General features: G+C 47.0%; 1 protein-coding gene across 4 annotated transcripts in view; it reads right to left on the reverse strand.

Moving 5' to 3' along the window:
* The window catches only part of sv2 (synaptic vesicle glycoprotein 2), an 82,132-nt gene that overhangs the window by 44,488 nt on the left and 11,009 nt on the right, over positions 1-26,635 (reverse strand). For all 4 annotated transcript variants that reach the window (XM_048520891.2, XM_048520890.2, XM_059640121.1 and 1 more), the window contains exons 2-6: positions 14,357-14,440; positions 13,438-13,599; positions 11,318-11,480; positions 10,153-10,274; positions 5,713-5,876 (exon numbers count right to left, since the gene is read on the reverse strand). In XM_048520891.2, the coding sequence (XP_048376848.2) occupies positions 5,713-5,876; positions 10,153-10,274; positions 11,318-11,480; positions 13,438-13,599; positions 14,357-14,440 (695 nt within the window). The remainder of the gene's footprint in view (positions 1-5,712; positions 5,877-10,152; positions 10,275-11,317; positions 11,481-13,437; positions 13,600-14,356; positions 14,441-26,635) is intronic.

Consider the following 26,635-nt stretch of genomic DNA (forward strand, 5'->3'; position numbering starts at 1 on the left):
AACTTCTGGATGTGAGTTTGCTCACTGAGCTGGAAGATTAGTTTTCAGACGTTTCGTCACCATTCTAGGTAACATCATCAGCGAGCCTCCGACGAAGCGCTGGTGTTATGTCCCGCTTTCTATTTATCTGGTTAGGTTTTCCTGGGTTGGTGATGTCATTTCCTGTTCTTTTTCTCAGGGGATGGTAGATTGACTCCAAATCAATGTGTTTGTTGATGGAGTTCCGGTTGGAATGCCATGCTTCTAGGAATTCTCGTGCATGTCTCTGTTTGGCTTGTCCTAGGATGGATGCGTTGTCCCAATCAAAGTGGTGTCCTTCCTTATCTGTATGTAAAGATACGAGTGATAGTGGGTCATGTCATTTTGTGGCTAGTTGATGTTCATGACATGACCCACTATCACTCGTAGCCGTACATACAGATAAGAAAGGACACCACTTTGATTGGGACAACACATCCATCCTAGGAAAAGCCAAACAGAGACATGCACGAGAATTCCTAGAAGCATGGCATTCCAACCGGAACTCCATCAACAAACACATTGATTTGGAGTCAATCTACCATCCCCTGAGAAAAAGAACAGGAAATGACATCACCAACCCAAGGAAACCTAACCAGATAAATAGAAAGCGGGACATAACACCAGCGCTTCGTCGGAGGCTCACTGATGTTACCTAGAATGGTGACGAAACGTCTGAAAACTAACCTTCCAGCTCAGCGAGCAAACTCACAACCAGAACCTCAACCTGAGCTACAAATCGTCTCAAAATTTTACAAACTTCTATAAGGTCACCCTTCAGCCTCCGACACTCTAGGGAAAATAGCCTCTCCCTATGGTTTAAATCCTTCAAGCCTGGTAACATCCTTGTAAATCTTTTCTGAACTCTTTCAACTTTCACAACATCCTTCCTATAGCAGGGCGACAAAAATTGCACACAGTATTCCAAAAGTGGCCTAACCAATGTCCTGTACAGTTGCAACATTACCTCCCAACACCTATACTCAATGCAAGACTGATAAAGCAAAGCGTGCCAAATACCTTCTTCACTATCCTATCTACCTGCAACTCTACTTTTAAGGAGCTGTGAACCTGCACGCCAAGGTCTCTTTGTTCAGCGACACTCCTTGGCTTTTCCTTACCACCTTTCTTAAATAGTGGCACCACATTAGCCAACCTCCAGTCTTCCAGCAGCTCATCTGTGGCTATCGATGATACAACTATCTCAGCAAGGGGCCCAACAAACACTGCTCTCGCTTTCCAGAGTTTTAGGGTACACCTGGTCAAGCCTCTGGGATTTATCCACCTTTTATACATTTTAAGGTATCCAGCACCACCTCCTCTGTAATAAGGACATTTTTCAAGATATCACTGTTTAATTCTCCATGTTCTAGTATTTCCATATCCTTCTCCACAGTAAACACTGATGAATTGTAAGGCTACACTTAAAAACTATCCACTTAGCTGGTCCCCTGCTGTGAGCCCTCCCACATAGGTTTCTCCAAGGTCAGCTCTGAATTTCACTTTGTTGAACACTTTTCCTCTTTACCACACCTAGATTTTCTTCAAGGTTTCAATACCATGTATCATTTACACCATGAAACAATCTGAATCTCACTAATAATTTTTCATCCATGTTCCTGGGTGTATTATGAGTGTGGCCATGAGATTCACCTTTGGTGTTTAATACCCATTCTAACTTCCTTCAAGCAAATTTTACATTGTATGCCCCTCTATAGAAGGGAATGTCCACACAGAGAGACTGTGCATCAGGCTTTTAAATAAAAGCATTGTCTACCTGTTTTCTTCATCTCCCTGATGTTTCCTTTTCCCTTGAAGATTATAGAGCCAATTTAATGGAGGCATTTATGGTGATTAAAGGAGTCAATGTGATGGATAGAGAAAACATACTGGGGGAAAAATACCTTCCCCCAGTGTGGACTCTAAAACAAGGCAAAAAAGTTTTAAAATTTGAGCTTGACAAATTTGAAAGGAAATCAGGAAATGGATCTTCACGCATAACAAGATGGTAATGATACCGGACAAGTGATGCGGAGACGCAAGCTAATGATTCAAACATCACCCTGTTCTGTTCATTGAAAACGCAACAAATTCCATGCTCTATGAAATTAGTGATTGTAAGAAGTCAATTCCATTTTATGGTTTGTTTATTGTATCTGTGGTAAAGGCCCTCCACCTTTGAGTAAAAATGAGTGAGAAAAGGTCTCATTAGAGAGACTGATATGTATCTGAAAGAACAAAAGCAAATACAAGGTTTAACATTCACACTGAATGGATTGATTCATTGTACAGGAGCTGACTGCTGTAATTGACCTCATATCTTTACTTTGATAACATGTTCCACATCAACAGCTATCAACACGGAAGATAAAACAGCAAGGCCAAGGGGACACCACTGACTCTCAAGTAGCGTACCATCCTGACTTGGAGACACATGTTCTTTCCTTCATAGTTACTACTAAAATAAATATTAAAATAGTGTGATGTGGTTGGTTCGCTTGCCAAGCTGGTTTGTTAGTTAGCAGATGTTTCATTACCCTGCTCATGACATCATCAGTGTGGCCTTCAATGAAGTGCTGTTGCGTTTTCCCGCCTGGTATTTAAACTCTGGGGTCCACTGGAGTTGATTACCTCATTTCCAGCTTTTTTACATTGTGGCGTATATATAGGGTCTAATTCTACATGTTCGTCAATAGGCTTCTGGTGGAGAACCAAGCCTCTAGGAATTCCCATACTTGTCTCTGTTTGGCCAGTCCTGGGATTCTGATGTTGTCCTGATCCTGATCCTGAACTGGTGGTTCTCCTTATCCGCGTGAATGGAGAAGAGTGAGTACTGGTCATTTTTTTTTTGTTGCTGTTGGTGTTTATGTATTCTTGTGGCCAGTTTCCTTCTCTGTCTGTCCAATGTTTGTTGCAGTCCTTGCTTAGAATCTTGTATATCATGTTGGTTCTGTTCATAGTGGGTAAGGGGTCTGTGGCTCGAGTCAGCAGTTGGCATAAGATTGACATAGGTTTGTGTGCCACTCTGATGCCCAATGTTTGTAAGAGTCTTGGCGTCAGTTCGGTAATGTGATAAGTACATCAAGGTGTACTGTATCTTCATGTTGTTGTTTGTGTGATAGACATTGTCGGACCCAGCTGTTCGAGTATCCATTGTCCTTAAATACTTGGTAGAGGCATTCTTCCTTGTTTTGGTATAGTTCCAGGTTGCTGCATTGGGTTGTCGCTTGCTTAAATAGTATTTTCACACAACTTTGTTGAGTTATAGTTGATATAGTTATAAAACTTGGTTACAGTTGAAATTAAGGACTTGATCCGTGTGTGTGGCCTTTCTGTGTACCTGCGTCAGAAATTCCCCATTGGACCTGCATTCTACCATGATGTCTAAGAGTGGGAGCCATTTGTCCTGTTCTTCTTCACTAGTGAATTTGATGCTGGTGAGAGTGTTGTTTATTAGTCTCCTCTAGTTTAGTCTGTTTGATGATGACCAAAAGTGCAGTCCACATATCAGATCCACAGGTTGGATTTGCGGAGGGTTATGCTTTCAAGTCTCTGCATCACCACTTCTGCTATTAGACCAGAGACAGGTGGCCGTATGGGTGTCCAGTTGGTTTGTTCATAGATTTGGTCATGAAGGGTAAAGTGAGTTGTGAGACATAGGTCCAATAATTTTAGCATGTTGCCTGTGGAGATGGTGTACTGGGGTCTGGTTCCTTCAGTAGTGTTGTTAGTGCTTCTCTTGCCAATGGTATGTCAATTGATGTGAATAGGGCGGTAACATCATAGGACACCATGGTCGCATCCTCGTCTAGTCTTATATCTAAATACCAGGTGGGAAAACACAACAGCGCTTCATCAGAGGCTGCACTGATGATGTAACCCAGCAGGGTAATGAAACGTTGGTGAACTAAGCGACCAACACAGCATCCACAACCAGAGCTACAAATCTACTCAAGAACATTAACATAGTGTCTTTGGTGCAATGAAACATTCTAAGGATCTTGAAGAAATATTATAAAGCAAACTATGATGCCGAACAGCAGAAGAAATATGAAGTCATACGGCTAAAAGTTTGTTCAAAGAGATTTTAAGGAGTTCTTTTTGAAAAAACGATAGGGAGGGGTAGGGAGTGAATCCCAGACATTACTGTCTTGAAAGTGAAGGCACAAGCTACAATAGTGAAGCAATTAATATCAGCAATGTAGCAGAGGCCAGAATTAGAGGACTGCTTATATACTGGAGTTCTGTGGAGCTCAGATTACAAAAACAGGGAGGGGTCAGCCATGGAGGATCTGAAAACACACACCAGAATTTCTTGGAGCCAATGGAAATCAGCAAGTACAGAGAGGTTTGGGAAACAGGAGTTGCTGCAACATCATAGGCAGCAGAGTTTTGTATGATCATTTATGGAGCAGAATGTGGGAGATCAACCGGGATTGTGCTGGATAAGTCCAGTCTAGAGATAACAAAGACACAAATGAGGATTTCATCAACAATGGGCTGAAACAGGGTGAAGTTGCATGATGGCACTCAAGTGAAGATGGCCAGTCTTAATGTTGGCAGGAATAGCAGATGAAAAGCTGAGCTTAGGATCAAATGTGATACCAAGGCTGCAAACAGCAAAGTGTATTCTCAGATCATTGCCAGCGACAGGAATGCAGTTGGTAGCTCAGAAGTGGAGTCTGGAGTAGGGAGTAAAATCAATGGTTTCAGTCTTTCCATGAAGTAGATTATAACACCATAAGGCCATAAAATATGCAAGCTGATTTAGGCTATTTGACCCATTGGGTCTGATCCAACATTTGATCATGGCTGATGTGTTTTTCAATCCCAGTCTCTTGCCTTCTCCCTGTAATCCTTGATCGACTTACAATCAAGAACCTCTACCTCTGTCCTAGACACACTCAATGTCTTAGCATCCACAACCAACTATGGCAATGAGTTCCACAGATTTACCACCTTCTGCCTGAAGAAATTCCTCCTCATATCCGTTATAAAGGTTTGTCCTATCGCTCTGAGGCTGCATCTATGGTCCTAGTCTCCCGTACTAGTGAAAACGTCTTCTCCACATTCACTCTATCCAGGCCTCTTGGTATTCTGTAAGTTTCAATGAGATCGCCCCTTACCCTTCAAAACTCAGCTGAGTACAGATCCAGAGACCTCAACCATATGACAAATCTTTCATTCCTGGGACCAGCCGGAATATCATCCAATATGGGTATTGGGGGAACATTCACGATGCGTACTGCAAAGATTCATGGAGAAGGGCCTTCTCAGGACAACAGATCATGTCAATGTTTCCCACAACCCAAGATTTGACAGAAAGTATTATCGAACAAAACAGACAACCACTAACTTTACCATGGTTCGAAAACTAAGGCTAAGAGCTCTCTGCCTTTGCCCATGGTCACTTGATATGTTACCTTCATTATTTGTAAGTGTTCTGAAACTCTCCACAGCATCACCTACTGACCACGGCCTGCAACTCCAAAGTTTTAGATAATAACAGACCTCCACTTTAAAGCTTCATTAAATAAACACTGGTATAAACATATGATCAAAAGTCAAACCAACAAGAAAACAGAAAGAAATTTTATAATTACACAGGAGTTTTAATCACGGCAGATCCATAATAAATGTCCATTTGTGAGTGCATGCAAATACAGCCAAAGTTAAAGAATGATACATTCTTACCTGAATCAAGTACTTGGGACTCTCAGGCATCCCTACAGCAAAAATCAATGCAGAGGATAGACTGGGTATTGAACACAGTATCACAAAAAGCCTCCAGCTCTGAAAGTGTAGAGAGCCCAGCTGGAAAGACAGTGAAGTCCTGGGAATAACCAGCCAAGCTAGACCTGAGAAAAAAGGTCAAATCACACCATTAAGTCATGGCTTTACTCAAGTATGATATACCAGCACAGAGCTAGGGCTGGACTCCAGACCCACAATGTCCTGACGAAGGATTTTGGCCCAAAATGTTGATTTGCCTGCTTCTCAGATGCCATCTGACAGGCTGTGCTTTACCAGCTCCTTGTTTATTGATCCTAGCTTTCAGCCTCTGCAGTCTTTACTGTCTCCACAGCAATGCGGTTGACTGTCATTCAGGGATGGGCATTAAATGCTGGCCTAGCCAGCAATGCTCTCATCCCATAAATAAGTAAAAATAGGATAGAATTACGAGTTTCCAGTTGTAGTCGAAGGCAGTTTACACAGAAAGAACTAAAAACATCTCCCATCAAAGTATATTTTTAAATTTTTTGGTTATGAATAAAAGATTACACACTTTTTAAAAAGCAATTCATGCTTCATTTTCACAAGAAATAACTGATTTATTCTGAACACAGGCTATTTTATTCTACCACCTCTGCTCCAGTTGGAACATTTTCCCCTCCCTCTGCAGGTAATATCACGGTTCAGTTTCAGTGTGAATCAAGGAAGAACGATCAGCAATACTTCACATCGTGATCCTGCAACACCATGGCAACCTGTACATTTAAGATGTCAAATCTTTTACTTCTTTAGCTGTCCCATCTTCTCTATGCTGAAACTCATCCATGCCTTCACCTCCTCCACATCTCCTAATTTCTTCTAGCCTTACAATTCTCCAAGATTGCTGAGTTCCTCCAATTCTGGCCCCTTCCACATCCCCGATTTTCAAAGCATTTAGTGGCAACTCCTTGTTGCCTTTGTTCAACCAATTCAGGGAGCAATTTAGAGTCAAGTACATTGACGTGGGTCTGGAGTCTTGTGTTCAGATGAGGTAAGAACGGCAAGTTTCCTCCACTGCATTTGTGAACTAGATGGGTTTTTCAAACAATTCATGTTATTTCTCATGCTCACAATCACTGAGACTAGATGTATAACTTCAGATCTATTGACCAAACTTCAATTCCACCAGCCGCCAAAGTGGGATATGAAACTGCAACTCACCCTCCCACAGAGCATTAGGCTGGGCTCTTGGATTACTAGCTTTCAACTACCTGACCCCAAGTTCTGGAATTTCTTCTCTAAACCTCTCCACCACACCCTCTTGCTGTCCTTTGAAGGTGCTCCTTAAAAAAAATTACTTCTTTCATGCCACTATTTGTTATCTGTGTTAATATCTGCCTCTGTGACTTTGTGTTAAACATTATCTGATGAATTTGTTCTGTGAAGTTTTGTGTGCTTTTTACAACATAAAAGACGCAATGTGTTTGCATGTCTTGATATCATCAGAGCAATGAGCTGTTGTGAATTAACAGGTAGACGCCTGTTTTTTGTGGAAAAAAAAATAGACTGCTAGCCTGAAAGAGCCTTATTTTCACCAGAGTGGGAATCATCCTGTGCAACACTGTTTATAGTTTAGGGGGTCAACTGCTTTTAGATTGCTGTCCATAATACTGAAGCAAACCTTTAGAAGGCTGTAAAGAAGAATTATGCATCAGTGGACTTACAGAATGGACAGATAAGTGACAAATTAAATGCAATGCAGAGGAGTCCGAAGTGATTTATAACGATAGGAAGAACATGAAGAGTCAATATAACATACAGGCTACAATGAAAAGGGGGTGGAAGAGCAGAGTATTGGTTTACTTGTGGGATATAACTTTGCTGAATGAAGTGTTAGGTTTTAATACAGCACACAGCACAAGCAGATTAAGAAAGGCTTTTGAATTTGTCAACAAATGGAACAAACGAGACTAAGCAGAGGGAGCTGCAAATTCGGGCAACTCTTCTTCTCTGGTGTAACCATTCTATAATTCGATAACTCACCTACATCTCATCAGAAGGTTGACTCGGAAGAATGCAACCTGCACCCAACATCTCCATTACACCACCTGGAAGAATTCAACCTGCACCCAGCATCTCCATTACACACCTAACGTCCCATGTTAAGTTCCTTTGAGTCAAATACAAACATGGATTTGTTTCTCAAGGTGAAATTTTTGAAACCTGACACACCTGCCCCCAAGCAATAAGCTCTCCCAGAGGGGTTTAAAAATGACTTAGAATGAAGCATGAATCTAAACTTAGGACTCCCCAGACTTGAAGTCTGATTATCTCATTTAGACAACTCCCCTTGTGAGATGCATTTCCATGATCCTCAGTGATGCCTAATATGCAGCCTCTTATTCACACACACCTTCAAGTGGCCTTCATAAAAGACAGTTATGACATGGCACACGGGAAAATAGGTTGCTTAAAGGATACAGAGGCTCAGTGCCAGGGACCCAGATCAATTCAGCCTTGGATGGCCGTATGTGTGGAGTTTGCACATTCTCCGCGTGTCTGCATGAGCTGCTGCCAGGTGGTCTGGTTTCCTCCCACAGTCCAAACATGTGCAGGTTAGGTGGATTAGCCACAGTAAAAATGCAGGGTTACAGGGTATGGGTGGATACTCTTTGAAGGGCAAGTGATGACTTGAAGGGCTGAATGGCCTCTTTCCACACTGTAGGGTCTATGATTTTATGATCTTCATGTTCACATGCTTGATCACCAGCAGATGGCAAAGTCACACCACACACACTCTGTTCTCACTGGATTGTAGGTTTGTTTCATAGAGACAGATAGCATAAAAATAGGCCTTTTGACCCACCATACCTATACTGACCAACCAACACCAGACTACATTAACCCCATTTATCTACATTTGGTCCAAAGCATATTATTCCCTCTGCTTTAAGTGTTCATCCAGCATTGATAATGCAGATGGTAAAGACAAGTTTACATTATAAATATGTCAACAGCTGGAGCCATAATTTGTTACAAATAAACAAAGCTGATAATCCCTAGTTGGTTGGCATAATCCTGTTGCATCCCGACCAGTTAACCCAACTTGTGTGTTAGCCCCCATCTCCCCAAGATGTTAATACTAATACCAACTGCCATATCAGTAAGTTACTTTTCCTGTTCTGTTACATAGCATCCAACAAGAAGCAACACCAAAATGCTTTCTAACTATCAGAGAAAGACTCAGACCACTGCAGAGTGAGAAGTTGATCTCAGTCATAAATCCATGGAAGGTTTCACGGTATTACAAATGCAAATTCAACAACTTGTGGGGTATAACTTTGCCAAATAAAGTATTAAGTTTTAATACAACACTCGGCACAAGCAGATTAAGAAAGACTTTTGAATTTGTTACCAAATGGAACAAAAGAGAGTAGGCCGAAAGGCAGGTTCTGCTGCACAGCAATAAAGGGTGATTCCCACAGGGAAGCAATGAGTAGTATTCATTATACTGTAAGAGCAGCAATTCTCTCCGCTTACAATAACAGTAATTAATGCAAAATGTTGAGGCTGAAAATCAGGAACAGTGTACCATCACTCAAATGTAGGGAAGAAGATTCTTACTAAGAGATGCATGCATTAACGACTGATAGGGCGGCATGGTGGCTCAAGGGTTAGTACTGCGGCCACACAGCTCCAAGGGCCCAGGTTCAGTTCCAGCCTTGGGTGACTGTATTGAATTTGTGCATTTGCCCCGTCTCCGTGCGGTTTACACTGGTTGTTCTGGTTTCCTCCTAGACTCCAAAGATGCACAGATTGGGTGAACTGGCCATATTAAATTGCCTTGCAGTGTCCAGGGATGCATAGGTTAAGTGGATTAGACAAGGGAAATGCGGTGTGACAGGGATAGAGTTAGAGGGGATGGGGGACTGAGTGAGATGCTCTTCAGAGGGTTGGTGCAGTCTCGATGGCCTGAATTGCCTCATCTGAACTGTAGGAATTCTATGATTCTGTCAATGTTAAGTGCAGGAAACTGATCAGAGGAATGGAGACCTGAAAAGCTGAAATATTCTGCATTACAGGAAAGATTATGCCACTGATCAAGGGGGAAAGGAGCAGACTCTTTCTGTGCCATGTGTTTCTCTGACCTGGTCTAGATAATTTTATTTCATATTCACTGGAATTGTCTACACAAATGGTGCTCCACCATGATACAAGGCCGACTTCCTGTGTGGCCATGTCAAGGAAAGATCAATACTGCCACTATGCTTTCATATCTTTTTGCAATGAGCAACTCCCTTGCCAAAATGGCCCTAGGGAGTAATATCAGGCAAGGGAAGCAATTGTAATCGAGTTGGACAAGGCAGAACCAGTGTAACCCTTAATTTTCTCTTTCACACACACATACACAACTCCACTCACCTGCTGCTAGAATGTTCCCTGCCATCCAGAAAGTAGCCAAAGCACTGACCATACAGCCTCTTTTATCCCGAGGTTGAAATTCCGAAAAATAGGAGAATATGACTGGTATGGAGCCACCAACGCTGAGGAATCAATCAATTAGAGTTAAATTACGACAAAGATCCATCACAACACAGCATGCTGGCACCATCCAGCTGACCAAAATCAAAAGGCACCTATCTCGACTTGCTGTTGCAAATATATTTTGGGTTCAGTTCAGAGATCCCATCCCCAAAGCCCTATTAAACTCTCAGACGGATGCAAAATATTGTAGGGCACTATCTCAAACAAGCAGAATTCACCACGATGTCCTGGCCAATGCTTACCCCTTAGCCAACATAATTAACAACAAACCACCTGCTCACTTATCAAGTTGCAGTTTGAGATCTTGCTATCCACAAAATGACAACTGTGTTGCGGTCGTGACAACAGTCGCCATGCTTCAAAACGACTTAATTAGCTGTAAAACACTTTCCAACTTTCTAAGCCTGTGAAATGTGCTATGAAAACACAACTCTTTCTTGGAGGTATATCACATGGATCCAAATGGGCACCAAAAAGTATGTTCAAAGAACATGACAGAGGCAGAGAGCTTATGCTTCAACATTTGTCAACCCATTGGGGTCGTGCTGAGCAGTTAGGGTTGTGACCTCCTCCCCCCACAATTCCGTGACACGTGTGGAACTGTAACCAGAGACTTAGATGGGACAGTGATGGTATCAACCTTGATACAAGCCACAATTCTTCTCATGATTTATTTTGGTTCTCTTAAGTCCCCACTGCTCTCCCAGCTCCAGCCACAGCTCCTCACAGCTTCAACTTCCACACGTTCCCAACTGCCCTCAAGCTAGGAGCCAGTTAGTTCAGTTGTCTGGCTATCTGACATGTGGTTCAATTCCTGTTGTGGTCGAGATGGACTTAGAACCTGCTTCCTGTTCTGCCTCCAGGAGTGCATTTACCATGACAATGCTTCCACACATCACAGTCTACTTGCCAACCCATCAGTACGCTCCACATATAACGTACAAATATTTGTTTTCCCCTTTCTTGGCATTTCTTACAAATTGTCCTTGACGAGTGCAAGATGAAAAGTCATGACAAATGTGTTATTTTCAATAATACTCACCCAACTCCGCTAATAAATCGCAATAGCAAGAATTCCCAATAATTAGATGCCAAACTCGACACTGCGCCAAAGATGCCATTCACTGCCAATGAGAAAACAAGGATTCGTTGACGGCCTTGCCGGTCTGCAAGAACTCCCCACACGTATCCCCCAATCATCATACCTGCACACAAAACAGGAAGAAAGACTACTATTTGCAAGAAAAGATTCAACACATTTCTTAAGGGTATATAAACCAAACAAAAAGTTAATCACCAGGCCTGAAACGTTAACTCTGTTTTTTCCTTCACAGATGCTGCCAGACCAGTTGAGCTTTTCCAGCAACTTTGTTTTTCTTCCTGATTCACAGCATCCGCAGTTCTTTTGGTTTTTAAAAAGATTAATCTGCCGCTATACCAGATCTCAAGACATCCTGAAGTGCTTCACCTCTAGTGAATTAACCACAATCCAGCAGCCACTTCACATTCAACAAAATTCCACAAGCAGCAAAGGGTCAAATGACCCTTAATTTGCCCTTTCTTCCCCTCCTGGTACTAACTGAAGTAGAATTTTAAAGCGGAGGTCATGCAAACCCTCCCAACCCTGCCAGTCTTTTCCAAATTGAGCCACAAGGCATTTGACATCCACCACTTTTAATGCATTGTACGAAATACCAATTAGCACTCTAACCAAGTATTGTTTTTTCACTGCAATTATCTTGATTTACATGCTTGAGATCTTGAAAGGAGAGTGAGTTCGGGTAAAAACTCATTAAATCTATGCCACGTACTCGTCAAACTTGTTATTTACCTAGGGGCATCAAGATTTGAATGCTAAGTAGTTGCTAAACTAGCACTTGCATGATGCAGAAAGGGAATGTTGTGGAAAGTGAGTCACATACTTTATTACAAAAAAAGTCAGAAGTCATTACACTTGATGAAAAAGTAACTCTGAAAGCCTGTGATTTCAAATAAACCTGGTGTCATGTGCCTTCTGACTTTGTCCACCCCAGTCCAACACTGGCACCTCCACATCATGGCTACAAAAGTGCTTGTATCATGTCAAAAAAAAGCAAGGAGGAAGCAACATGATGATGTTTAAAACACCAAAAACTATAAGCAATAGGAAGATGTCAGAGAACTAAATAAATAACGAGAAATACTAAAGCTAATAACTTAACATTACATAGTACCTAACACCAGTCTAACTAATGGAGTTCCTGTAAGACTCACATCGGAGTGCTACAGCAGTTAAGGTGAAAATAAAACTGATCAGCCCAAAAGGGTCAGATATTTGACTTAAAGTATAGAAATTAACAATACGTTTGATGAGTAATGACCCACACCAAATTTTATATTTCATATTAGACATATGCTGATTCTGTAATCATTGTGTTAAATTATATTTTTCAATCAAATGTTTAAATGGTCTGAAAAGGTCTCCAATACCTATATGCCACTAGTGCCTATTGACAGAGAAGATTGAGGAAATCTGACCATCAGAGGGTGACATTTTTCTTTCTAATGCGCTGTCCAAATTATGTCTATTCTCCCTTGGTGATTAATTTTTAGGCATTGGTGCTTTTCCTCAATTTACTTACAATGGTTTCCTGTTGTATTCAACCAGCATTTGGATACCCAACAGCAGAAAATTCAGTGCAGACTTTGACAGAACCTGTCAGGAAATTCCAGGCCATTTGTAAACTTGATGCTCAAGAAGCCCCTTTACGTTTCAAATACTGCAGTTTAAGCTATTAGAGTTATCTATTTGCAAACTTGCTTGAATTATCCAGCGTGTAGCACAGAAAATGTTTTGAATATCCCGAGAAATGTTAAAATGGTTCCTGCAAGAGGTGCCATCAGCCACGAATAAGCCAATACTGGGTTTGTTGCAAAGAAACGTTTGGAAATGACTGCTCTATCAACTTGGTGGAAGGAGGATGCATCATTCAGAATTACCACTATTTAGCTAAAGGCAACATGGCGAATTATAATAGCACAGAAAAATGCTTCCCAATTCCTATACTCAACTTCAGTCTTTCGTTTGGTATTTCTAGGGCCACTGCAGTTGCCAGTTGGAACCTCAAGCGGGCATCAGCTGTTGGCACAGAGGATAGTCATTGGAGGTTATGAAAGACATACCTAGGAAGACACTTGCTGTAAGCCCACCCATATCTGCTGAGCTAAGGTGAAGATCACAGCGAGCAGTGGGAAGCAGAAATGACACACACAGTATTTCAACAGCATCACTAGCATTTGCCCACCCACAGATAGCCAACAGAGCTATATGGAAGGTGCCAAAACCTGAAAAAGAACACAAAGAATACAATTAATCATGCCGATAACAATAAAGTGAAAACCACAGGATAATCAAATACCGCAACACCTAAGAATAATTATCACAAGTTCTCAGAGTTCAGATCTCTACATTATAACTTGCACTGAAGAATTTCTGAGCAGTGCACTCGCAACATTATCGGGTGATTGCGGATTTATCTTTGGAGTATTTGATGTTTCCAACTAACATTGGCTTCATTCCAGCATCGTTCTCAACTTAATACTGCACCAGGAAGGTAGCACTTCTTGCAGTGCCACTGTTCCAGCATTGCACTGCAAACGCCAGTGCTCAAGTGTGCTTGAGTCCGTGGACTGGGATCCAAGCCTGCAACTCTCTAAGTGAAGAGAGAAGAGTGCCATCCACCAAGCCATGGCTGATGTTACAATACAGAATAAGAACCCCTTTTCAGTCAAAGCAAGATATGAAGCTAAAGGTTTCTCCTCAATGCAAGAGGGACATTAGTGAACTGTCTGTCTTTCACTGTGAGGAGAATCCTTTAGCTCCATATTGTCCTCTGACTGAAATGGGGTTATTATTCTATATTACAGCATCAGCCATGGCTCAGTAGATGGCACTCTTTCCTCTTCACTGAGAAAGTTGCAGGCTTGGGTCCCAGTCCACAGACTCAAGCACACTCTAGCACATTAGTGAACACAGAGACAGTGAATGTTACAATCAAATTAATAATTATTTAATAACACAGAAGAATTGCAGAAACAATACCTGTTTCTTCAAGAGCTTCTTCAAATGTCAGTGCGACTTCATGACTATCCCTTCCAGTTTTCTTTCGTTCAAGAACAGCCTCTCCTGCAAGAGAAGTTGCCATTCTGTCAACAGACAGATTAGTGTGAAGCAAGCTGTACACAGAGCAATGGCAAGATTAAGGAGGCCTGTCGGAATCCTGGACAGACTGGAAATTGACTGAGTGTGCAGTTTAAGAACGTCAAACTGTCACCACCCACAATTATTCAGACTGTAACAGGAAACTTAAATCACCAGACAAAAAGCTTCTAGTTAACCAGAAAATCTTGGAAGAGAAGAGCAAATATGCCAAGCTGAGCTCATCTAACAAAGGAACTGGATGCAAAATTATAAAATGTGAGGCTGGATGAACACAGCAGGCCAAGCAGCATCTCAGGAGCACAAAAGCTGACGTTTCGGGCCTCGACCCTTCATCAGAGAGGGGGATGGGGAGAAGGAACTGGAATAAATAGGGAGAGAGGGGGAGGCGGACCGAAGATGGAGAGTAAAGAAGATTGGTGGAGAGAGTGTAGGTGGGGAGGTAGGGAGGGGATAGGTCAGTCCAGGGAAGACAGACAGGTCAAGGAGGTGGGATGAGGTTAGTAGGTAGATGGGGGTGCGGCTTGGGGTGGGAGGAAGGGATGGGTGAGAGGAAGAACCGGTTAGGGAGGCAGAGACAGGTTGGACTGGTTTTGGGATGCAGTGGTTGGGGGGGGGGGAAGAGCTGGGCTGGTTGTGTGGTGCAGTGGGGGCAAAAATTCCATCCCCTATTCCTAATTCCTCCGCCTCCGCCGCATCTGCTCCCACGACAAGACATTCCACTCCCGCACATCCCAGATGTCCAAGTTCTTTAAGGACCGCAACTTTCCCCCCACAGTGATCGAGAACGCCCTTGACCGCGTCTCCCGTATTTCCCGCAACACATCCCTCACACCCCGCCCCCGCCACAACCGCCCTAAGAGGATCCCCCTCGTTCTCACATACCACCCTACCGACCTCCGGATACAACGCATCATCCTCCGACACTTCCGCCATTTACAATCCGACCCCACCACCCAAGACATTTTTCCATCCCCACCCCTGTCTGCTTTCCGGAGAGACCACTCTCTCCGTGACTCCCTTGTTCGCTCCACACTGCCCTCCAACCCCACCACACCCGGCACCTTCCCCTGCAACCGCAGGAAATGCTACACTTGCCCCCACACCTCCTCCCTCACCCCTATCCCAGGCCCCAAGATGACATTCCACATTAAGCAGAGGTTCACCTGCACATCTGCCAATGTGGTATACTGCATCCACTGTACCCGGTGCGGCTTCCTCTACATTGGGGAAACCAAGCGGAGGCTTGGGGACCGCTTTGCAGAACACCTCCGCTCAGTTCGCAACAAACAACTGCACCTCCCAGTCGCAAACCATTTCCACTCCCCCTCCCATTCTCTAGATGACATGTCCATCATGGGCCTCCTGCACTGCCAGAATGATGCCACCCGAAGGTTGCAGGAACAGCAACTCATATTCCGCCTGGGAACCCTGCAGCCATATGGTATCGATGTGGACTTCACCAGTTTCAAAATCTCCCCTTCCCCTACTGCATCCCTAAACCAGCCCAGTTCGTCCCCTCCCCCCACTGCACCACACAACCAGCCCAGCTCTTCCCCCCCACCCACTGCATCCCAAAACCAGTCCAACCTGTCTCTGCCTCCCTAACCGGTTCTTCCTCTCACCCATCCCTTCCTCCCACCCCAAGCCGCATCCCCATCTACCTACTAACCTCATCCCACCTCCTTGACCTGTCCGTCTTCCCTGGACTGACCTATCCCCTCCCTACCTCCCCACCTATACTCTCTCCACCTATCTTCTTTACTCTCCATCTTCGGTCCGCCTCCCCCTCTCTCCCTATTTATTCCAGTTCCCTCTCCCCATCCCCCTCTCTGATGAAGGGTCTAGGCCCGAAACGTCAGCTTTTGTGCTCCTGAGATGCTGCTTGGCCTGCTGTGTTCATCCAGCCTCACATTTTATTATCTTGGAATTCTCCAGCATCTGCAGTTCCCATTATCTCTGGATGCAAAATTGGCAACTTTCAAAATAACATAAAAATAAGAACCTCATTTATTTCAAAGTTAGATGCTTCACTCTACTGACAGAGGCACCAAGTGTTGCAAAAAGGATGCAAAAGAAGACCCGAATTATATCAGTGTCAAGGTGTTGTTATGTAAGTACCCAATTAGCATGTGATGTGGAGGTACCAGTGTTGGACTGGGGTGGACAAAGTCAAAAATCACTAGATATAGTCCAACAGGTTTATTTGAAATCACAAGCTATGAAGGGGCTGTGTTCCGAAAGCTTGTGATTTCAAATAAATCTGTTGGACTATTACCTGGTGCCTTGTGACTTCTGACTTAGGAAGTGACAGGGTACGACAGAACACAAAGTGGACTTTACAAGCAGAAGCACTCCACCTGGGAGCAGTAACACTATCACACTGAAGTGTCGCAGACCACAGAGGAGGTGGGGAGCAGGGAGAGTGGAGAGAAGAGTGGAAAATTTGAAAATAAGGATAGCAACTTTAAAATTAAGACAGTACTTGACCAGGAGCTGACTTCAGTCAGCAATCATAGTTGGTGAGAAGGGGTGCAGTTCTCAGTGCAAGCTCGGGCATGGGATTTGAGTTTTGGATGATCTTAAGCCTAACGAGGGCAAAATGTGGGAGACTGGCCCCGGAATAATCAAGTCTAGAGGGAAAGAAAGCCTGAATAAGAGTTCCACTAGCATTTGAACTGAGACAGGAGTGAAGTTGGGTGCTGCTGCCCAAGTGGAATTAGGGATCATTAATCTCTGACTACTGTTGGGGACAGGAATGGACTCAGGAGGAGCGAAGACAGTTTGGAGAGATCAAAGACAATACCATTCCAATATTTAGCTGGAGGAATTTTGTGTTCATTTAGTACGGGAAGGCAGACAAGCAATGTGACTATTTATAAGTCATTGGTGGCAATGTCAAAGCTAGGTGGCATCAGCAAACGGGAAAACTAACACTGTGCCTTCAGTTAATATTGTCAAGGGGAAGTACATACCTTATAAGACAACCAGGGAAGGTGGGGGTGCGGCACCACAGTTAACAGGACACACAAATCTTTGAAAGTGGCACAGCAAGCAAATAGCATGGCTAAAAAAGGTGAGTTGAATTTATAAACAGATGAATAGCAAAATAAGGAGAAAATAAAGAGATCATGCACGGGATTTTCAAATGACTAACGAAAACAAAGTTGCTGGAAAAGCTCAGAGATAGTAAGAACTACCAATGCTGGAGTCAGAGATAACACAGTGTGGAGCTGGAGGAATACAGCAGGCCAGGCAGCAGAGGAGTAGGAAAGCTGACATTCAGAAAGGAAGGACCCAGAAGGTGGTTCTGAAGAAGGGTCCCAACCCAAAATGTCAGCTTTCCTGCTCCTCTGATGCTGCCTGGCAGCAGACAATTCATAGACAGTCATTCAATGTGGTGTTTTACAAATTCTTACTTTAGAAATAAAACCAGTCTGACTCCAAACCAAAACAAACAGACTGAAACAAGGCCTCACACCTAACATACATTGTCTAACAGTGACTTAAAATGAATTCAGGGATTTACACATACATATTAATGAATTAAAACCATCTAACTGATTAAAGATTTAACAGCATTTTAGGTGTTTTTAAGACATCACAGTAGTGCGACCTTTTGATCTTTTACTTATAAATTTTGTGTCTGATACTGCCTCTCCCTCTAACACTTTCAGGAGGAGTGAGGCTCCAAAAGCTTGTGTTTTCAAATAAATCTGCTGGGTTATAACCCGGTATTGTATGATTTCTGACCTTATCCAAGTCAGTCCAACACCAGCATTTCCACTTCATAGGATATGGCTGCTGCTGGCGAGGTCGGCATTTGTTGCTCATCCCCAATTGCCTAGAGAACGTAATCAGTCAACCACATTACTGGGAGTCTCGAGTCTCATGAAAGCCAAACAAGGAAAAGAAAACAGAGGGGTTCTGAGGAAGGGTCACTGGATCTGAAACGTTAACTCTGTTTTTTCCTTCGCGGATGCTGCAAGACCTGCTGGGCTTTTCTAGCAACTTTGTTTTTTTTCCTGATTTATAGCATCCGCAGTTCTTTTGGTTTTTATTTAGGATGACAGATTTCCTTCCCTGAAGAATATGAAGGAATAGATGGGCTTTTGCAACAATTGACAGCAGTTACATCACCACCATGACACCAGCTTTTGATTGCAGGTTTTATGGATGCATATTTCATTATTATCTGATATGGTGGGATTTGAATCCATGATCCCAGCATATTAGCTTGATGTTCTACATTACTAACCCAGAGACTCTATCACTATGATACTGGCTTCTCATTTTTCAAACGGGAGGCTTTGAGCCAGAGGTTATGGAACACATTGTCCCACTGACTGAGAGAGAGCAGGTCTTATGGTCAGCATTTCAGGAGCAAGGCAGAAGGTTAAAAATTGGAGCTTCAAAGGCAGTATAAGATAATTTGTGGATTATTTCCACTACCATGCCATGGCCAGACTAGACAAGGGGTTAATGCAAGGAGGAGGGAGAACTTCTGGTTCTTGGGGCATTGGGGCCAGTTACATTTGTATAAATTTTAATCTTTGATCGATCAATGTGAATCTGATGTGATGAGGATCCTCCACAGCCAATCCACCTTAACTGATCACAGCATCTCAGTTCCTGTGACACAATCGTAGTGCCTTTCGTCCCTGACACTTCTCTGCCTGCAAGCTCACATTCACACAGAAGTCACATAAATCACAAAATACAGAGCTTCCTAGTAGCCAAGGGCTTTAACCACTCAATCACTAGACATAATTAGAAAATGGTAGTCAAATGGATGACATTCCACTTCAGTAGGAAAAATAGAAAAGTAGATTTTTATTTTAAAAATGGTGAAAGTCTGGAAATTGTTGATGATAATATCAATGAATATCAAGAGGCAATGGTTTGAATTCTCTGCTGTCGGAGATGTTCGCACTCGGCACTTGCATGCTATGAATTATACTTCCTACTTGTCAGCCCAAGCCTGATTATCCAGGTCTTGCTGTATTTCTGCCATGGACCTTCAGTCTCTGAGGAGTCATGACTGGTATTAAACTTCTGTTGCTCAATGCACAACGTCCCCACTTTTGGTCTTACAATGCAGAGAAGGTCAATGATGAAGCAGCTGAAGACAACTGGGCCTTTACTCTGAGGAATTTCTGAAGTGATGCCAAGGGATTGAAGTCTAACTACTATCTTCCTCTATGTTACTTACGGCTCCAATAGTGGAGCATTTACTCAATTCCCATTCACTTCAGTTTCGCTAGGATACTTGATGCCACACTAACTCAGGCTCTTTCTTGATGTGGAAGGGTGTTACTCTGACTTTCTCTACAGAGTTCAGCCCTTTTGCCCATTTTAGCACCAAGGCTGTAATAAGATCAGGAACTTAGTGCCCCTGACAGAACCCAAAAGTACTAAATGTTGTGACACCTTCCATCACTTGACTAATTATCAAGCACAGACTGATTGGGCTGTAATTGACTGAATCGGATTTGTCCTGCTCCTTGCAGACAGGACATAGTTGTGCAACTTTCCACATTGTTGTGTAGATGCCAGTGTTGTAGCCGTACTGGAATGGCTTGGATTGAAGAGCACAAGTCTTCAGTGCTATTGGACACAATGTTGTCAGGGTCCATAGCCTTACAATATCCAGTAACTTCATCTATTTCTTGATATCATATGGAGTTAATCAAATTGGGTGAAGACTGGCACCCATGATGCCTCAAGTGTTTCAGCCTTGCTTTTTACACAAATGTGATGGGCTGAGCCAAGATCTGTCCCAAAATGAAGATCTTTGAGGAGAGTCCCCGAGTGAGGTTGCCTAAATGTGTTCAACCATTCCCAACTGGACGTGGCAGGACTGCAGAACTTAAACACAATCCATTTGATTTGGGATTTCTTACCCCTGTCTATCATAAGCTGCTCCTACTGCTTAGCATGCACATAGACCTAAGCTGCAGCTTCACCAGACTGATGACTTATTTTTAGATATATCTGGTGCTGGCCTCCTGCACATTATTGATTGAAATTATGCCAATGTCCCCTGGGATTTTGAAGAATTATGTATAATCTCATTGAAACATCTTAAAAGTGCTCAATAAGGTAGATGCCTGAGAACATTTGCCGTGACTGGGAAGTCTCGAACTGGAGGTGATAATCTGAGGCAAAGGGGTCTTAAAGGTGGAGATATTTCTTCACTTAACCCTTTGGAATTCTCTATTCCAGTCACTGAAAATATTCAAAGAGGAGATTGATAGAATTTTGGATAATAAGGAAATGAAGTAATATCAGTATTGTGCAAAAAAGCAGAATTGAGATAGATCAGTTGTGACAGTATTGAAAGGTGGAGGAGGCTTGGACAGCCAAATGATCTACTTGCGCTCATTTCTAACATTCCCATGCTCTGGAAGGATATCACTCAGCTCAGGGGCTACCCACTCAGCACTTTCTCTTTCCCAATATTCCAAAATTACATACTCTTCAAGCATCAACCCAATTCGAAATGTGGCATACTCAACGAGAAACAGGGATAAGAGATGTTCTCCCTATGCCCTGGGCCACATTTATCCTCAACCAACACCAAACATATTTCAGGGAGAGCCACCAGGCTCCTCAGGTTTGTTCCACCTCGGAATCATCACTGATCTGTGAGATAGGAGATCATGCTTATTTACCTCATTGTGGAAGGTGAACTCCTTGCCCAAATTGAAATCATACTGAAACTTAAGTCACATGCAAAATGAATCTACATCAGCATATTTCAAAAGCCTGACTAAACTAGTCTGAATGATGTTCATGCGACATTTTCTGTCAATAACTAACTTCTTTTAAAGCAAGTTTCGTTGAGGTGCCTCCCCAAAATCCAGTTCACACTGATCACTGACTGAGTTGCTTCTTTAAGCCTTGCTGGAAGTTTTACATTATATTTACATTGCTGATTTCGAGGATCAGCTGAGTGGGTAAACGTTTGACCTGCTCTGAAAGACTGAGAGATCAAGCCTCACGTCAAACACTGAGCACAAAATCAAGGCTGACTCTCATTATCAGCAGTGCCATCTTTTGAATGATACACAATTTAAAAAAGCATCAACCGCTTGAATCGATGTAAAAGATAAAGTGAAATATGATATTGGTTATACGACCTAGTCCTGCCAGCTGGCTCACACACTCGTTCGTTATCATTAGTGATATTCGGTGCGCGCGGGAGAGAGAGAGCGCGAGGGCGCGCTGCGCGAGGGGAGAGAGCGCGAGGGAGAGCGCTCGCGAGGGAGAGCGCTCGCGAGGGAGAGCGCTCGCGAGGGGAGAGAGAGCGCGAGGGAGAGAGAGCGCGAGGGAGAGAGCGCGCGAGGGAGAGAGCGCCGCGAGGGAGAGAGCGGCGCGAGGGAGAGAGCGCGGCGAGGGAGAGAGCGCGCGAGGGCCGCGAGCGCGCGCGAGGGGGGAGAGCGCGCGAGGGGGAGAGCGCGCGAGGGGGAGAGCGCGCGAGGGGGAGAGCGCGCGAGGGGGAGAGCGCGCGAGGGGGAGAGGGCGCGAGGGGGAGAGGGCGCGAGGGGGAGAGGGCGCGAGGGGGAGAGGGCGCGAGGGGGAGAGGGCGCGAGGGGGGAGAGCGCGCGAGGGGAGAGCGCGCGAGGGGAGAGCGCGCGAGGGGGAGAGCGCGCGAGGGGAGAGCGCGCGAGGGGGGAGAGCGCGCGAGGGGGAGAGCGAGGAGCTGCGCGAGAGCGAGGGCGCCGCGCTGAGAGCGTGAGAGCGAGGGCGCGAGGGCCGCGACCGCGCGAGAGAGCGAGGGCGCGCGCGAGAGAGCGCGGGCGCGCGTCGAGAGAGCGATGGCGCGCGCGCCGAGAGAGAGACGCGAGGGCGCGCGAGCGAGCGAGAGCTGAGGGCGCGCGCGCGAGAGAGCGAGGGCGCGCGCGAGAGCGAGAGAGCGAGGGCGCCGCGAGAGCGAGAAGCGAGGAGCGCCGAGCGAGAGCGAGAGAGCGGAGGGCAGCGCGCGAGAGCGAGAGAGCGAGGGCGCAGCGCGAGAGCGAGGGCGCGCGCGAGAGCGGAGGGCCGCAGGGCGCGAGAGCCGAGGGGCGCGCGCAGAGAGCGAGGGCGCCGCGGCGAGAGCGAGACGAGGCGCGCGCGAGAGCGAGGGCGAGAGCGCGAGAGCGAGGGCGCGCGCGAGAGGCAGAGAGAGCGAGGGAGAGCGAGGGCAGCGCGCGAGAGCGAGAGCGAGGGCGCGCGAGCGAGCGAGGAGCGAGACGCGCGAGGAGCGAGCGCGTGCGAGCGAGGCGCGAGAGAGCGGGGCGCGCGCGAGAGCGAGGGGCACGCGCGCGAGAGCGAGGGCGCGCGCGAGAGCGAGGGCGCGCGCGAGAGGCGGCGACGCGACGAGAGCGAGGGCGCGCGCGAGAGCGAGAGAGCGAGGCGCGGCGAGCGGCGAGCGAGAGCGAGAGAGCGAGGGCGCGCGCGAGAGCGAGGGCGCGCGAGAGAGCGAGAGAGCGAGAGCGCGCCGCGCGAGAGAGAGGGCGCGCGCGAGAGAGAGGGCGCCGCGCGAGAGAGAGGCGCGCGCGCGAGAGAGAGGGCGCGCGCGAGAGAGAGGGCGCGCGCGAGAGAGAGTGGCGCGCGCGAGAGAGAGGGCGCGCGAGCGAGAGAGAGGGCGCGCGCGGAGAGAGAGGGCCGCGCGCGAGAGAGAGGGCGCGCGCGAGAGAGAGGGGCTGCGCGCGAGAGAGATGGCGCGCGCGAGAGAGGAGGGCGCGCGCGAGAGAGAGGGCGCGCGCGAGAGAGAGGGCGCAGCGCGAGAGAGATGGCGCGCGCGAGAGAGAGGGCGCTGCGCGAGAGAGAGAGGGCGCGCGCGAGAGAGAGGGCGCGCGCGAGAGAGAGGGCGCGCGCGAGAGAGAGGGCGCGAGCGAGAGAGGGGCGAGAGAGGGCGCGAGGGAGAGAGAGGGCGCGAGGGAGAGAGAGGGCTGCGAGGGAGAGCAGAAGGGCGCGAGGGAGAGAGCGCGCGAGGGAGAGAGCGCGCACTAGGGAGAGAGCGCGCACGAAGGAGAGAGCGCGCGAGGGAGAGAGCGCGCGAGGGGAGAGAGCGCGCGAGGGAGAGAGCGCGAAGAGCGCGGAGAGCCAGGGAGCGCGCGCCGGAGAGCGCGAGGGCGCGCGCGAGAGAGCGAGGCGCGCGCTGACAGCGAGGGAGCGAGGGCGCGCGGCGGGAGAGAGGGCGGCGCGAGGGCGCGCGCGAGAGAGAGGGGGAGCGAGGGCCGCGCGCGAGAGAGGGGGAGCGAGGGCGCGCGCGAGAGAGGGGAGCGAGGGACGCGCGCTGAGAGAGGGGGGAGGCGAGGGCGGCGCGCGAGAGAGGGGGGAGCGAGGGCGCAGGCATGCGAGGAGAGGGGGAGCGGAGGGGCGCGCGAGAGAGGGGGAGCGAGGGCCGCGCGCGAGAGAGGGGGAGCGAGGGCGCGCAGGGCGAGAGAGGGGGAGCGAGGGCGGCGCGCGAGAGAGGGGGGAGCGAGGGCGCGCGCGAGAGAGGGGGAGCGAGGGCGCGCGCGGAGAGAGGGGGAGCGAGGGCCCGGCGCGAGAGAGGGGGAGCGAGGGCCTCGCGCGCGAGAGAGGGGGAGCGAGGGCGCGCGCGAGAGAGGGGGAGCGAGGGCGCGCGCGGAGAGAGGGGGGAGCGAGGGGCAGCGCGCGAGAGAGGGGGAGCGAGGGGCCGGGCGCGAGAGAGAGGGGGCCGAGCGAGGGCGCGCGCGAGAGAGAGAGCGAGGGCGCGCGGCGAGAGAGAGAGCGAGGGCTGCGCGCGAGAGAGAGAGCGAGGGCCGCGCGCGCGAGAGAGAGAGCGATGGTGTCTGTGAGGGGTTGAAAGAGAGGGAGTGTGTGCGAGAGTGAGAAAGAGGGAGTGTGTGCGAGAGTGAGAGAAAGAGAGGGTGTGAGAGTGTGAGTGAGAAACAGAGTGTGTGTGAGAGATACAGAGGGAGTGTGCGAGAGTGAGAGAGGGAGTGTGTGCATGAGTGAGAAATAGAGGGAGTGTGAGTGAGAAAGAGTGCGAGAGTGAGAAAGAGAGGGAGTGTGTGCCTGCGTGAGAAAGAGAGGAAGTGTGTGAGAGAGTGAGAAAGAGAGGGAGTATGTGAGAGAGTGAGAAAGAGAGGGACTGTGAGAGAGAGTGAGAAAGAGAGGGAGTGTGTGTGTGAGTGAAAAAGAGAGGGAGTGTGTGTGATTGAGAAAGAGAGGGAGTGTGTGTGATTGAGAAAGAGAGGGAGTGTGTGAGGGTGAGAAAGAGAGGGAGTGTGAGAGGGGGAAAAAGAGAGGGATTGTGAGGGTGAGAAAGAGAGGAGCGTGTGAGAGTGAGAAAGAGAGGGAACATGAGAGTGAGAAACAGTGTGTGAGAGTGAGAAAGAGAGGGAATGTGTGTGTGAGAGAGTGAGAAAGAGAGGGAGTGTGTGTGTGAGAGAGAGTGAGAAAGAGAGGGAGTGTGTGAGGGTGAGAAAGAGAGGAGTGTGTGAGGGTGAGAAAGAGAGGGAACATGAGAGTGAGAAACAGTGTGTGAAAGTGAGAAAGAGAGGGAGTGTGTGTGTGCGAGAGTGAGAAAGAGAGGGAGTGTGTGTGTGCGAGAGTGAGAAAGAGAGGGAATGTGTGTGTGAGAGTGAGAAAGAGAGGGAGTGTGTGTGTGAGAGAGAGTGAGAAAGAGAGGGAGTGTGTGAGGGTGAGAAAGAGAGGGAGTGTGTGAAAGTGAGAAAGAGAGGGAGTGAGTGAGGGTGAGAAAGAGAGGGAGTGTGAGAGGGTGAGAAAGAGAGGGAACATGAGAGTGAGAACAGTGTGTGAGAGTGAGAAAGAGAGGGAGTGTGTGTGTGCGAGAGTGAGAAAGAGAGGGAATGTGTGTGTGAGAGAGTGAGAAAGAGAGGGAGTGTGTGTGTGAGAGAGAGTGAGAAAGAGAGGGAGTGTGTAAGAGTGAGAAAGACGGAGTGTGTGTGTGTGAGCAGTGAGAAAGAGAGGGAGTGTTTGTGTGAGAGAGAGAGAGGGAGTGTGTGTCAGAGAGTGAGAAAGAGAGGGAGAGTGTGTGTGAGTGAGAAAGAGAGGGAGTGTGTGTGAGAGAGAGAGAGTGAGAAAGAGAGGGAGAGTGTGTGTGTGTGAGAGAGAGTGAGAAAGAGAGGGAGAGTGGTGTGTGTGAGAGAGAGTGAGAAAGAGAGGGAGAGTGTGTGTGTGTGAGAGAGAGTGAGAAAGAGAGGGAGAGTGTGTGTGTGAGAGAGTGAGAAAGAGAGGGAGAGTGTGTGTGTGTGTGAGAGAGTGAGAAAGAGAGGGAGTGTGAGTGAGTGTGAAAGAGAGGGAGTGTGAGTGAGAGAGAAAGTGAGGGAGTGTGTGTGAGGGAGAAAGAGAGGGAGTGTGTGTGAGTGAGAAAGAGAGGGAGTGAGTGAGTGAGAAAGAGAGGGAGCGTGAGTGAGTGAGAAAGAGAGGGAGCGTGAGTGAGTGAGAAAGAGAGGGAGCGTGAGAGAGTGAGAAAGAGAGGGAGCGTGCGAGTGAGAAACAGTGTGTGTAAGAGTGAGAAAAGAGAGGGAGTGTGTGTGTGAAGTGAGAAAGAGAGGGAGCGTGTGTGTGAGTGAGAAAGAGAGGGAGCGTGTGTGTGTGTGAGAGCGAGAAAGAGAGGGAGTGTGTGTGTGAGAGCGAGAAAGAGAGGGAGTGTGTGTGATTGAGAAAGAGAGGGAGTGTGTGTGAGTGAGAAGAGAGGGAGTGTGTGTGAGTGAGAAAGAGAGGGAGTGTGTGTGAGTGAGAAGAGGAGGGAGTGAGTGAGAAAGAGAGGGAGCGTGAGTGAGTGAGAAGAGAGGGAGCGTGAGAGAGTGAGAAAGAGTGTGAGCGTGAGAGAGTGAGAAAGAGAGGGAGCGTGAGAGAGTGAGAAAGAGATGGAGTGTGAGAGAGTGAGAAAGAGGGAGCGTGCGAGTGAGAAACAGAGTGTGTAAGAGTGAGAAAGAGAGGGAGTGTGTGTGTGTGAGTGAGAAAGAGAGGAGTGTGTGTGAGTGAGAATGAGAGGAGTGTGTGAGTGAGAAAGAGAGGGAGCGTGTGTGTGTGTGAGCGCGAGAAAGAGAGGGAGTGTGTGTGTGAGAGCGAGAAAGAGAGGGAGTGTGTGTGATTGAGAAAGAGAGGGAGTGTGAGAGAGTGAGAAAGAGAGGGAGTGTGTATGAGTGAGAAAAGAGAGGGAGTGTGTGTGTGAGTGAG

The sequence above is a fragment of the Stegostoma tigrinum genome, chromosome 36 (assembly GCF_030684315.1).
Source record: "Stegostoma tigrinum isolate sSteTig4 chromosome 36, sSteTig4.hap1, whole genome shotgun sequence".
NCBI lineage: Eukaryota > Metazoa > Chordata > Chondrichthyes > Orectolobiformes > Stegostomatidae > Stegostoma > Stegostoma tigrinum.